We start from the raw sequence: 13,470 nt of genomic DNA, 5'->3' as shown, positions 1-13,470 counted from the left end.
ACTTTCAATATTCTAAACATGAAAAATATTAACAAAAAACACATGATACTTTAGCTTTAATTATACCTACCATGTCTGCAGAGGAATTCAATAACCACTTTACATTTATCAGACCTGGTGAATATTTTGCACTTCTCTACATTTCTTTCGAGGGAATTCAGGCATCTAAAGATGGGCAGAATTGACTGTAACACAAATACGTTATAGAACATGGTTTGGTGTTTGGTTGTTTGATTAGTTTAAAAGAACTAACAAGAGTATGTATATTTATAAATGAATAGATTTGTTCCCCACGCCCTTTAAGCCATATATTAAATGCAAGGTAGATGTTATATCATATATAATAAATATTCCTGCAATATGAGAGAAAAACAGGGCCACTTATATTTACCTTCATTCCCAATTTGCAATTTAAGTTTGATGAAGTCGAATCATTATCATTCATTTTCACTGAGGTTGACCATTGATAATGTTGAAAAAACACAGGAGAGAAGAGAACACATCCGTATGCTGACCGACAAGAATTCACAGATCTTAAAGCAAGCTGGAAAAATAATAGTTATTAAGGAAAAAAATCAACGTTCTGTAAAGGATTCATTCAAAAAATTCTATTATGTGTAACACTGCAATTAAATATAGGATGTTAACTGCATTCTATGGACTACATTTTACATATGAATTATTATAGATATTAAATAGGTTGCATTATCCACTATGCATTGAATTTGCATACCTACACACACAGGTACACATCTATATTGAACACGTATAGGTATTAACTCTAATATCTTGCATGTTGAAACTGTAAACTTGTAAACACCTTTTAACTTTAATGCTCAAAGTGGCAGAAAGCAACGTAAAAGGGGTAAAAAGATTGCAGCAAAATGGCAATCTCTTGTCCTGTCTAAAGGGAGAAACCATCCATCAGCGCCAGCCAACTATTTCCGCTTGGGAATGCTGGCCCCAAACTGTCAGATATTAAGTTTTCAAGAGAAGCAGAAAACTCCGATCTTTATGTGGACTCCCAATTTTTTAAGTTTAGAAAATTATTATTATTTTCTTTTAAACACAGTGCAGTCCCACAAAACACTTCTGCAAGCAATATCTAGCTTCTCAACCACCAGTTTGCAATTTCTGGTTTAAATCTCTTGTGGTTCTCTGCATGCTTTTTAAGTTTAATATGCTCTAAATGTATTCAGATATGGAAAATAAAGATGAACAATGAAAGGGATAATTACAATTTCTGGATTTCATAGTAAACATTCAATCTGGACTGGGATCTATAAACAACTTCTTTTGCCTTAATAGATGGTCTATTGGTCACTTTTCTTACTTACACCTTTTTCAGATGGGTCTAACCACAGCTCGTCACTGACTCGTGATAGAGCTTGGATTGCTTTCCCAAATACTACGGAGCAAAAGAAAGGTATGGTTTACATTTTTTCTCTCAAACAATAACAGCAAATTGTAGGACTACTTCAGCATTCACAGGACTCAAGATAAATTCATAAAGAACAGTCTTTTATAGACTAATGCTACAAATTGCTTTAAACACAGAATAATACTCTTGACAAAATGCTAGACACATAGTAAGAGATCAATAAATTTACAGAATGATTGTGCAAAATGATAAAATGCAGTAACATTCTTCCTTTCTGTACTGTAGCAAGCCAATTTCCATACTAATGTATTTTTAGACTTGGTTTACCACCCCCCACCCCTGCCCAAAAAAAGAACTGTGAAAATAGAGCATGGAGAGGTTGAAGGGATTCAATAACTTCACAGGTGGCAAGGTCAAAACAAGTCACATGAAAGAAATTAGAGGCATTTAAGATGCATCTCTGAAATTTGAAGGTAGCACGCAAAATGCCAGATCTCAGATCTCACCAAACACACTCAGATGCCCTGTATCAGAGGCCAGGATGAATGACATATTGGTCTAATCTGGTATGACACAGTTCATATTCTTATGAATTATGAATAAGTACAAAATGTGACAAATGGATATGGAATACTATGCTGCAATAAAAATGGATGGCCACAGCAATCCATGGAACAGTAGAAAAAAGAAAAATTAATTCCAGAACATAAAATCAGGTTACAATATTAAGAATCAAGGGTGTGTGAATTGGGTGTGCCAGTGTCAAACTGAGATGGGATGACCAATGGTGGGGGGGAGGGAAAGAGGCATTTCTCCCTTTTACCACTTCACGTTCAACACTTTTTCCTAGAGCTGCCTGTTGCAGACCCTTCATTCCTCCAATGACTAGGTTTTGAGCACCCACTATGTTTGGGGTACAACCCAAGGCAATGGGAGTAGAGCAGTGAACAGGACAGGAACGGTTCTGCCCTCACCGTACATACAGTCCAGGAGAAAAAGCAAAAACAATCATACAAATAATTGCTTATCGAGAAGTGAGCTATATACTGCAAGAGAACCTCCTAGAACTCTGAGAACATGGAACAGCTGAGGGCCTGTGCTTCCCTTTCCTGTTCATTACTACTATTCCATATTTGTCCTCAACACAGAGCAAGCCAACCACAACACAAGATGCCTTTCTAGGATCACTTCACACCTTACAAAATGTAGGAAACCACTGTTTTCCTAAATAGAAACTTGAGGAAGTTTCTGAAAAACCTTGTTTAAGTACTATTTGTAGCATGCAATAGTTCCTATACATTCCCATCTATTATTGAGCTCTTTACATGCATCTCCGTTTCATTCCTACAAGGCCTACAAGGAAAACGTTACTATTCTCATTTTACAGATGAAGAAACTGAGCAGCGCCCCCCCCCCCCCCCCCCCCCCCCCCCCCCCCCCCCCCCCCCCCCCCCCCCCGCCAAGTGATTCAGTGGCTTGTTCCAGGTCACACGTCAAAAAATAGCATTTGGAATAAAAAACAGGTTGATGCTTTTCTCGTGGCACTAAAACACTTCAAGGGTGTAAACGTTATTTTTTTCTCCCAACCCCACCCAACACTGTCCTTATCAGCGCTCCCAGTCTCTGTTCCAATGTGCAACTTCATTTCATGGACACCCAAGAAAATAAATACTACGCATAAATAAAAGCAGATGGGCTCTCTTTCTTCCCTCAGAAGCTACTAGAAGCTTGGGTGGGCGGCGGCTGTTTGTGGCCAGGCCTTGTGTCGCCAGTCATTGAGCATAAGAGCAAAGGAGAAGACCCTGAGGCTGAACCTGCGGCTTTCTCTTTTCTTATTCTTTTACTTTTTTTTTTTTTTTTTTTTTTGGTTTTCCTTTTTCTACAAAGGTAGGCAAAAAAGGTCGCTCCACCTTTCACCTGACTGCCGCTCATCCCGCACTTCAGCATGGCCGCAGCCCTAACAAGCAGGGCCCCGAGGCGCGCCTCAGCTCGACGGCCCCAGGTGCCCGGATGTCGGCCGCACCCTCCGAAGCTTCGAGATCTTACTCCTCCCGCCACCCTCCCTTCCCCAAAGGGCAGCTAAGTTTGACGTCGCGGAAGGGCCTGTACGGGCCTCCGTAGGCCGTCTCCCGTCGACCTCCTCTGTCATTGGTTGAGAGCGAGGTGGGCGGGTCGCCCCGGAGCCCGAGGAAGAAGGCGGCGGCGGCGGTGGTGACTGAGCGCAGCCCTGTGACAGGATGGTGAGGAGTGCAGATGCGGCGGCCGAGGCCTAGCTCTCGGCCGCGGTGCTGCATCGTTGGGAGACGTTGGGAGTCTCGGAGCGAGGGCATGGGCGATCTCGGGGGCGTGGCGGGCGCAGCCCAGGTCCGGGCCTGGAGAAGGCCCAGGGGGAGGGCAGGGGAGGATCAGGGGCAGCCACCGCTGGGTGCGGCCGGCTCGCACCCCCGCCCCAGGGACCAGAGGACGTCCGAGGGGGGAAAGGGCCCCCCTCAGCGACTCGTCCTGTCACGAGACCCGCGCGCCCGAGCCGGGAAAGACCTTTGGGCCTGGTCCTCTAGCTCCTGAGAAAGGGGCATGGTCCCCTCCGTTTCCAGACGTTTCCCTACTCCTTTCCCTTGAAAGGCACCTTCCGCTGGTGAGGGTATACCAGTTGCCTGCCGCTTGCGTGGAAAGCTGGCTTCTCGGATGCAAAATGGGAACTAACGAGCAGAATCCCCTATCCATTTTAGTTTGCCGTCCGAGAAAAGGGAATACAAACTATCCCCTTAGCCCCTGCAATTTAGTGCAGCTGCCATTGAAAATTGGTAGCGAGTCCTCAAAGGACTGGATGTGGCTCTTAGAATGGCTGGAACTGTTGTTTCCTTAATGGTTTATGAGCTCCTTGAAATTGGAAACATTTGTGAATGTGTACATTCTTTCCGGGTAAGGAGCCAGTGTGGGTGCCGGGGCGGGGGGTAGTTTGTGGAGCTTTACCTGGTCAGACTCATCGGACTGCCCTGCCCGCTTCAAGGCCAAACCCCACCCGCTGGCCTCCAGTAGGTGTCCGCCCCTGCGACCGTCTTATATAAAAACTCGGGAGCTGCTGCTGGAGAGGACTCCGAGCCACGATCAGATTTTCAAAGGTGTCCTTCACTCCCTGAAAAGTTAACGTGTTCAGAAGGAGCTCTGATTATCTCGGTGTTTGTGTTGGTGAGGGTAACTGTAAAGGGACTTCTATTTCTGATGGGCATCCATTGCACGTTTTAAGATTCCCACGATTGTGTGACAAGCATAGCCTTGGAGGTGGTTGTAGACGTGACAGCCAAAGATTTATGGTCTGTGCATCTTTGTGAAAGGTTTTTAACCCCGTCTTTTGATTTTTGCTTCTCAGCAGACTCCAGTTTAGAGTGATCGGTTTACAATAATTTTGAGGCAGCTATTCCTGAGAGAAGAGGACATATGATTCCATACTCATGTTCCTGAAGGGTTTTTTGAGAAATGAACACTTTAAAAAAAAAAAAAAATTTTTTTTTTAACGTTTATTTATTTTTGAGACAGAGAGAGACAGAGCATGAATGGGGGAGGGTCAGAGAGAGAGGGAGACACAGAATCTGAAACAGCCTCCAGGCTCTGAGCTGTCAGCACAGAGCCCGATGCGGGGCTCGAACCCACAGACTGAGATCATGACCTGAGCCGAAGTCGGCCGCTCAACCAGACTGAGCCACCCAGGCGCCCCGAGAAATGAACACTTTTTAAGGGGAGTTACACTGGAACATTACTTGTCACGTGAGATAGAACTGGGCATAATTTAGCATTAGCGGACTCTTTCATGATTAAAAACTTTTAATTTGGCAAAGTAGACTAGAAATATTCAACACCTGGTATACAGGGTCTGTGGGCAGCAAATTCAGGTGTGGAGAAGGTCCAGTTGTAGCTGGAGGAATGTGTTTGGTTTTGCATCATCTTTCGTTGGTGGCTTCATCACTTGATAATGTATTCATAGTGCTGTGTTAGATCTTCTATACAAAATAATGATCTAGCTGCAGCATAAATTTTCCAACTACTAGAATTTTGAGCATAAGAGAATTAAAATCAGTATACTTGAGGCATTAGTCCTTACGCATCCAGAAAATGTTAGCTTTCATTTACATTGTTACTGGTGAATTTTCCAAATTGTTTTACAAAATTTGAAACAGAACAGGAAACAAAAGAGATTGGAATCATGGTAGAGAAGAGTAGGAGAAGTAGAAAAAATCGACAAGGCAAATTTCTTTTACAGTGCGTTTGTGTGTGTGTGTGTGTGTCCGTGTGTGTGTCATGTTTAAAAATACAGCAAATGGTTCTTTTGGTATTGTTTTGAGCAAAGCCAATTTTTAACATTTTCTTTCATAACACTCAGAAATCATTAACAAGTGTTTGCATATTCATTTGATATGAGTTTTTGTTGCTCTGTTTTTGGTTTGTTTCTTTTCGTTGCTTTCTTTTAACATTGGTCATGTTTCACCCTTTTTTTTCATTCCCCTGTCTGCAATCAACTTCTTCATTCCACTAAGGCTGGGCACAGAGTAAGTTTCTTCTCTTAGCTCCTACTAACAATGGTGGTCGGGTGGCTGATTACTGGGATTTCACCCTTTTACAATCTATCAAATAGGAAATAACCAAATTCCTATGCTTTGATTGGGTTGGTTCTTTATTTAAATTTAACAAAGCTGCCATTTCTAGGATCTTTTGCTGTCTCAAAAGACTACAAACTTTGCCTAACCTGAACTGTCAAAAGTGTGGAATTTGGGCAAGGACGTTCTTCAGAGTATGACATTTGTTATGTGACACTATCTCCCCTATAACTTAGTCACCTATATGAAATGAGAGTCTTACTAAGAATCTTTACTAGTTTGAGATAATTTTTGTTTGGTCATTCATATAGTTATAGCTTTAGACTGCTAATATCTTTAGACTTAGGCATAATCCGTAATATGTGATAGAATTTAGGTCATCAGTCATTATAAAGTAGCGTGTCTTACTAATATTCTTTCTAGCACATTCAGATTCAACAGCTGATTATCAGTCCCAAAGATTTTGGACCTGCTATATATAGACGTATTCCCTTTTACGAGTAGTTGGAGGGTTTTTTTTTTTAATATAGACATCTATTTTCTACCTTTTTCTCAAATGCCAGCTTCCCACATTAACTATGTACTTCAATCCATATCTGAAGGGATCCCCCTCTAAAGATGAAGATTGTTCTGTCTCCAGGTACTTTTGCATTGATTACCAGTGAGGGTGGAAACTTCATAGTGGTCTTTAGTTTTACAGTAAGATGTTTTATCCACCAAGATCTGGATTGAAACAATTAAGTCATTGAACAAATAACCAGCTGAAACCACACTTTAAAAAGAAGAAACTTATTTAACAATTTCTTTTAAAGTATGCTAATTGTGTAACCTCGTGTTACCTCAGTTACTCTGTGTCCTGATAACAGTTCCTTTCCTTTGTAATCATGTTGATATTTGTTGCAAGATGAATCAAGTTTGTTTTAGTAATAATTTTAGTTTGACACATTTTCATTTTTGATTAATTTCAGTTTACAAAGTCTATGGTGGCAAAACTATTTTCTGATTGTATCGTATTTATTTAATGTTTTCTTTCTCAATATTAAGGAATAGTCATGCCTTCTTTAAAAGCAGTTAAAGGGCATGTACATTTATGGATGGAATGTCTGTGTGGGAAAACATCCTGTTACAGAATGAGGGTGTTTATACTAATCAACATAAGAAATTGATTATTGTCCTTTGGGGGGCAGATATTACTTCAAAATGACCTTTTGACAATATTCCATTAAATGACTGAATCAAATAATGTTTATATTCAAATCTTGAATTTTCAAAATTAAAATTTTACAGGATTGAGGTTTTTATTTATTCTTTTATACTTAAGTGCAAAATTTATTTTTGTCATCTGAGACTATGTTGCAACTCTAAACCACCTCCTGCTAAATTCATGACTTATTTAGTTGATCTCTTTTTTGTTTTGTTTTGTTTTAATCTCTAATGCACATGAAAGACTGTGAAAATGTTATTTTAAATTTGGGAACCAAACTGAGGGTACATAGGCAATTTAATCTAGACAGTAGAAATATGACAGGATTTTTAATAAGGAAAGAAGATAACAGAGATCATAATTCAAAAGCACGTGTTTGTCCTATCGAAACTCTTTGAAGCATAGGCTGTTTTTATTCCTATATACTGTAGAACTAATTGTTTTAAGTAAAATATTATAAATTTTGGCTACTGCTCCTCCATATAGTTTAGTAAACAGTCTAGTAAACATAAATTACAGAATTAAGTTTTTTCTCTATCACTACATTTTTAGCAATTCTCTTTACTAATGTTCCTGGAACATTGGAATCAGTATATTAGGTTTTACATTATAGCTGGAGAACTAGGAATTACCGTATCACACCTCAAAAATGCCAAATCCCATAGGACCCAGTAGTGTATTTTTCATTTTGCAATTTTTTAAGTGTCATTTATAGGTCTCTAAATGAATTGCTTTAGAAAGCCCAATTTTATTCTTGGTAAATTGAATGATGACCTGTATTGTGAATGCACACCTATTTATGACCAAAATAAGGTTGATTAGAACAGAGTAGGTTACCATATGTGTGTTTGTTTAAATGGTCATGTTAAGAACTGTATGGATAACTTCTGCTCTTATGGGTTCTGGAATCTCTGCTTAATTTAATTTAAAAGGGGAGTTAAGAGAGAACATCTTGTTTTGACATCATGTTTGACATGACACCTTGTCTCACCTTGACACTTTAAAGTTGGTGTTGGTATTAGGAGACCTGCACATCCCACACCGGTGCAACAGTTTGCCGGCTAAATTCAAAAAGCTGCTGGTGCCAGGAAAGATTCAGCACATTCTCTGTACTGGAAACCTTTGCACCAAAGAGAGTTATGACTATCTCAAGACTCTGGCCGGTGATGTTCATATTGTGAGAGGAGACTTCGATGAGGTGATGTATTTCTCTTTCCATTCACAACTATTTCTTTTTCTTAATTCTTACATATATAAGCTTTATTCTTTACACCTTAGTTTTTCAACTGTGAAGGTCTTTTGTTGTTAACATCCCAAATGCAGTTTTTTAAGCTTATTTATTTATTTTGAGAAAGGGGGGGGGGGGGAGTGGGGGGGGGGGGAGCGGCAGGGAGAGAATCCCAAGGAGGCTCCACACACTGAACGAGCCTGACATTGGGTTCGATCCCATTACCGTAAGTAAGATCATGACCTGAGCGGAAATCAAGTCGTTGGATGCTCAACCAACTAAGCCATGCAGGTGCCCCCCAAATACCAATTTCCTACACATACTTGTTTCTTACTCTTTGCAAATCACTGATAGTAGATTACTCAATAAGCATATTAAATACCTGTTCTGACTAAATTGATATGGACTAAAAGTGATTGTGTTGCTATTTTTTGTAGTGATATCATTTAGTTTATAAAGTTTTTTTTTAATTTTTTTAATGTTTATTATTTTTGAGAGAGAGTGCGAGCAGAGGAGGGGCAGAGAGAGAGAGAAGCAGGCTCCAGGCTCCTAGCTGTCAACACAGAACCCGATGAGGAGCTCGAACTCACAAACTGTGAGATCATGAAGTCAGATGCTTAACTGACTGAGACACCCAGGAGCCCTATAAAGTTTTTATTACTTCTCACCACCACCTCTACTACCCTGTTCCAAGCCACCATATCACTCTTATATTCCAGCTTTCTCATTCTACCCTTCCTTCCTCCACAATTTGTTCTCTAAGTAGCAACCAGTGTGATCCTTTTTAGGCGAAGTAACATCACATCACCACTCTGCTGAAAACCCTGCTGTGGCTCCCTAACTCCAGGGTTGACAATAAAGGGGCATGAGGAAGTTTTGAGGACTTGATAGAACTGCTCTGGGTTTGATTGTGGCAGAGCTTACATGACTATATTTGTCAAAAACCCTTGAATTGTACACTAAAAAGGGTAAATTTACTGTATGTGAATTATACCTCAATAAACCCGACTTTAAGGAAAAAAGTTAGAAGGTCTGGGATTCCAGCTTTGCCCATTAGTTAATAATGAGATTTTAGGCAAATTACATCCTCTTAGTTTCCTCTCACGTAAATGATTGGAATAGATGATTTTTAAGGCCCTACTCATACTAACACTGTATGATTTAGCATGATAAATCTGATTCTAGTGTAAAAAATTGCCTTTTATTTCTGGGAATATAAGCTTTTTCATAAATTAACTTAATTGGTGCTGTTTAATGGGATTCCTTTATATCAAACTGAGTAAGTATAGTGTCTTTTTCTTTTTTTAGTGGATTAAAAAAAAAAAAAAGAGTTCAGGGATACCTGGGTGGTTCAGTCAGTTTAGCATCTGACTCTTGGGTTTCAGCTCAGGTCATGATCTTGTCGTTCATGAGTTTGAGCCCTGCATCAGGCTCTGCACTGACAGTGAGGAGCCTGTTTGGGATTTTCTCTGTCTCCCTCCGTCCCTCCTTTGCACACGTTCTCTCCCCCCTCTCTCAAAATAAATAACTTAAAAAAATAAATTAAAAAAAGATTTCGGGTAACTTTCCACCTGAGAGCAAAAGACAGGGAAATGAGAAGGAAGGCACAGACTTCTTGTCAATAATTAGAATATAGGTTCGGTTTGTTAAAAACATATTTGGGTTTCTGCTTGTGTTATGCTAAAGACAGTTTCAGTAGCAAGAATTAAAATTTTTTGCTTCTGATTGCTAAATTCACAGACCCTGGAGCCATACTACCAGGGTTTAGATCTTGGCTCAACCACTTATTACTAAGGTGTGACCTTAAGCAAGTTATTTTAACCTCTCTGTGCCTCAGTTTCCTCATCCATAAAATGGGGGTCATAACAGAAGCTACCTTTTAGGATTGTTTGTAAGTATTAAATAGGTTGATGTTTATAAAGCCCTTGGGATAGTGCCTGCTTCATACTAAGTACTGAATAAGTGTTAACTATCATTATTATTTGAAACCATCTATATAATTATTAAAGCCTGGGATATAATTTGAACACATCTAGCTTATAGGTCGTATGCCTAGAATTCTTAGGTAGAGGAAACTCACAAATTTGGGGGAGTAATTATTCTCCACAGCATGCCCCAAAGAACCTATATTCTACAAAAAAAAAAACAAAAAAACAAAACACAAGAAAGGGATTGCATGGTAAATTCCAGTTTACCTGGAGTAAGTTATGTTTTGAGCATAGTTGTAGCCTTAGAGACTGAAGAGAAATCAAGTATTTAACAAATGGGGGTGCCTGGGTAGCTCAGTCAGTTAAGCATCTAACTTTGGCTCAGGTTATGATCTCATAGCTCATGAGTTTGAGCCCTGCGTAGGGCTCTGTGCTGACAGCTCAGAGTCTGGAGCCTGCTTCGGATTCTGTGTCTCCCTCTCTGTCCCTCCCCTGGTTGTGCTCTCTCGCTCAGAAATAAACATTTAAAAATATATATTTAATAGGGGTGCCTGGGTGGTCAGTTGGTTGGGTGTCTGACTTTGGCTCAGGTCATGATCTAGTGGTCCGTGAGTTCAAGCCCCATATTGGGCTCTGTGCTGACAGCTCAGAGCCTGGAGCCTGCTTTGGATTCTGTGTCTCCCTTTCTCTCTGACCGTCCCCTTCTCACACTCTCTTTCTCTCTCAAAAATAAACATTAAAAAATTTTTTTAAATATGTATATATTTAATAAATGTATTGGTTGTGGAGCACTGTATCCAAACATCCATATGAGATTGAATGTTTAAGCAGGTTGTTTTTTAAACATAAGTATCTCTGAAATATATATATGTTTTCATGTCTGTTTCTTATCTTAGAATCTGAATTATCCAGAACAGAAAGTTGTGACTGTTGGGCAGTTCAAAATTGGTTTGATCCATGGGCATCAAGTTATTCCTTGGGGAGACATGGCCAGCTTAGCCCTGTTGCAGAGGCAGTTTGATGTGGACATTCTTATCTCGGGACACACACACAAATTTGAAGCATTTGAGCATGAAAATAAATTTTACATTAATCCAGGTTCTGCCACTGGAGCATATAATGCCTTGGAAACGTGAGTAGGAATTTGGGGATTTTTTAAAGTTAATAATTGCATGTGTCGTGTTTCATAAAGGAGAAATGCAGCCATTTCAGTGATAGCCTTTGTGGCATTCTTCTTTGGGTGATTATTCTATTTAATACGTAACAACTCGAATTCTCCTTGAATCCAAATTGTCATTGTAAATTGAAATTTTTAGTGCGGTGCTTTTTAGTACAAAACACTGACATTATTTATATTTTCTTTCAGAAACATTATTCCTTCATTTGTGTTGATGGATATCCAGGCTTCTACAGTTGTCACTTATGTGTATCAGCTAATTGGAGATGATGTGAAAGTAGAACGAATTGAATACAAAAAATCTTAAAAGCCAGGCCTATCTTGGTGGTTTTTTTTTTTTTCATTCCCTGTTCAAATCAAGTAATTAAACATTTATGAGCCACAGAATTGTATCACTTTTATAATATTTTGCAGTAAAATATAATATCTTCTGTTAATACAGTGTTCCAAGCTTCTTATAAACTGTTAAGAATATATTCCGTTCCCGTATGTGATTTATATGAAAAAATGTCCACCACCCAGTAAATGGTCACGTGTTAAGAAAAATTTATCCTTGTAAATATCTTCAAAGTTGATATTTGGAACTTTATTACAAAAGTAGTGCATGAGGAAAAAGAATCTAGACTTTCTTGTATACATTTTTCTCTTCACTAATAAACAATTAACCTTTCATTTATACTTTCTTGGTAAACTTGTTTTAATTTTTTAAAATCATAAAAGGGGTGACTGGCTGGTCAAGCATCCAACTCTTAATTTTGGCTTGGGTCATGATCTCACAGTTTGTGAGATCTGTGCTGACAAGGCAGAGCCTGTTTGGGATTCCTGCCCCCCCCCCCCCCACCTCTCCCCTGCACCTGTGTGTGTGCGCGCGCTCTCTCTCTCTCTCTCTCTCTCTCTCTCTCTCTCTCTCTCTCTCTCTCTCTCAAAATAAATAACCTTTTAAAAAAAGAAATAAAATAGGCTCCTGGGTGGCTCAGTCGGTTAAGCATCTGACTTTGGCTCAGATCATGATCTTGTGGTTCATGGGTTTGAGCCCCGCATTGGGCTCTCTGCTGTCCGTGTGGAACCCACTTCACTTCCTCAGTCTCTCTCTCTCTCAAAAATAAATACGCATTTTTTTTTTAAAGTTAAAAATTCTTGGGGCGCCTTGGGTGGCTCAGTCAGTTGACCGTCCGACTTCAGCTCAGGTCATGATCTCACAGTCCATGGGTTCGAGCCCCGCATCGGGCTCTGTGCTGACCACTCAGAGCCTGGAGCCTGCTTTGGATTCTATGTCTCCCTCTCTCTCTGCCCCTTCCCCGCTCATGCTCTGTCTCTCTCTCTCTCAAAAATAAATAAAACATTAAAAAATAATAAATAAAAAAAATAAAGTTAAAAATTATTTTAAATAAAAAATAAAAGGAAATTAAATGCACCTAGGCATTAAAGTGATGAGGTAGATGGAGTGACCTTTCAGGGTGCTCTCATTTCTTACAACATTCTGGGTCATAATGTTGGGCTCAGATTTGATTTTCCAAAGAATATACTATATTGACATATTAAATCAGCAATAATTCCTCAAACTGTTGCTTTAAATTGCCCTATTCCTATTTTTCAAGTTTTAACTGTGTGTGTTTATGTGTATGTGTGTATATGTATTTTTTTAAACAGTAATGTTTAGAAATTCCGGAAGCACACTAGAGTGAATACATAATGTAAAGAATCCTCTGATTAGTACAGTTACTCCCAACTCTAGCTTGAGAGGCCAAGTGTGTGTGTGGCAGTTTTCATAAAATAGGACAAATTGATATTTTTAAGTTGTTTTCAAGCAGCAAATACTTATTAAGCACCTTCTTTACAAATCAGGGTGCTATGTCTATCAAGTGCTGTTCTGTATCAGGATATTTCAGGGCTTTCCTTAGCCCAGTCAAGAAAATAATTTGTAGGGAATTCCAATGTTGCTGTTTTAGGACTTACTGTA

At 39.5% G+C, this 13,470-nt stretch overlaps 2 protein-coding genes across 9 annotated transcripts in view; one reads left to right on the top strand and one right to left on the bottom strand.

The window, feature by feature from the left end:
* Window positions 1–3,449, bottom strand: part of RAD9B (RAD9 checkpoint clamp component B) — a 31,955-nt gene extending 28,506 nt beyond the window's left edge. For 4 of the 7 annotated variants that reach the window (XR_006195140.1, XR_006195141.1, XM_042910079.1 and 1 more), the window contains exons 1-4: window positions 3,292–3,414; window positions 1,338–1,408; window positions 392–544; window positions 71–185 (exon numbers count right to left, since the gene is read on the bottom strand). Coding sequence is in view for 5 of the 7 variants with exons in the window: in XM_042910079.1 (XP_042766013.1) it covers window positions 71–185; window positions 392–544; window positions 1,338–1,408; window positions 3,292–3,328 (376 nt within the window). In the remaining 2 variants the exon portion in view is untranslated. Of the gene's footprint in view, window positions 1–70; window positions 186–391; window positions 545–1,337; window positions 1,409–3,291 lie in introns of all 7 variants that reach the window. The other 3 variants (XM_042910085.1, XM_042910086.1, XM_042910081.1) reach the window with 3 other exon arrangements.
* Window positions 3,450–3,527: 78 nt separating this feature from the next.
* Window positions 3,528–12,188, top strand: VPS29 (VPS29 retromer complex component). 2 transcript variants are annotated; one of them, XM_042910087.1, is made up of 5 exons: window positions 3,528–3,621; window positions 5,914–5,925; window positions 8,184–8,375; window positions 11,230–11,465; window positions 11,700–12,188. In XM_042910087.1, exons 1-5 carry the CDS (start codon window positions 3,619–3,621, stop codon window positions 11,815–11,817), a joined length of 561 nt encoding a protein of 186 aa, XP_042766021.1. In that variant the 5' UTR covers window positions 3,528–3,618; the 3' UTR covers window positions 11,818–12,188. The 2 variants fall into 2 exon arrangements, with proteins under 2 accessions (XP_042766021.1, XP_042766022.1); XM_042910088.1 differs by lacking the exon at window positions 5,914–5,925 and having other exon boundaries at window positions 3,536–3,621.
* The last annotated feature ends 1,282 nt before the right edge of the window (window positions 12,189–13,470 follow it).

Source organism: Panthera leo, chromosome D3, assembly GCF_018350215.1.
Source record: "Panthera leo isolate Ple1 chromosome D3, P.leo_Ple1_pat1.1, whole genome shotgun sequence".
NCBI classification, from domain to species: Eukaryota; Metazoa; Chordata; class Mammalia; order Carnivora; family Felidae; genus Panthera; species Panthera leo.
The sequence above is the reverse complement of the archived record's forward strand: the minus strand, read 5'-3'. Positions and strand labels throughout refer to the sequence as shown.

What these genes read in the sequence shown, in the direction of transcription:
- VPS29 (XM_042910087.1), top strand. An exon ending in TGAGAGGAGACTTCGATGAG is followed by an intron (nt 8,376 to 11,229) that starts GTGATGTATTTC and finishes TTCTTATCTTAG; the next exon opens with AATCTGAATTATCCAGAACA. An exon ending in GCATATAATGCCTTGGAAAC is followed by an intron (nt 11,466 to 11,699) that starts GTGAGTAGGAAT and finishes ATTTTCTTTCAG; the next exon opens with AAACATTATTCCTTCATTTG.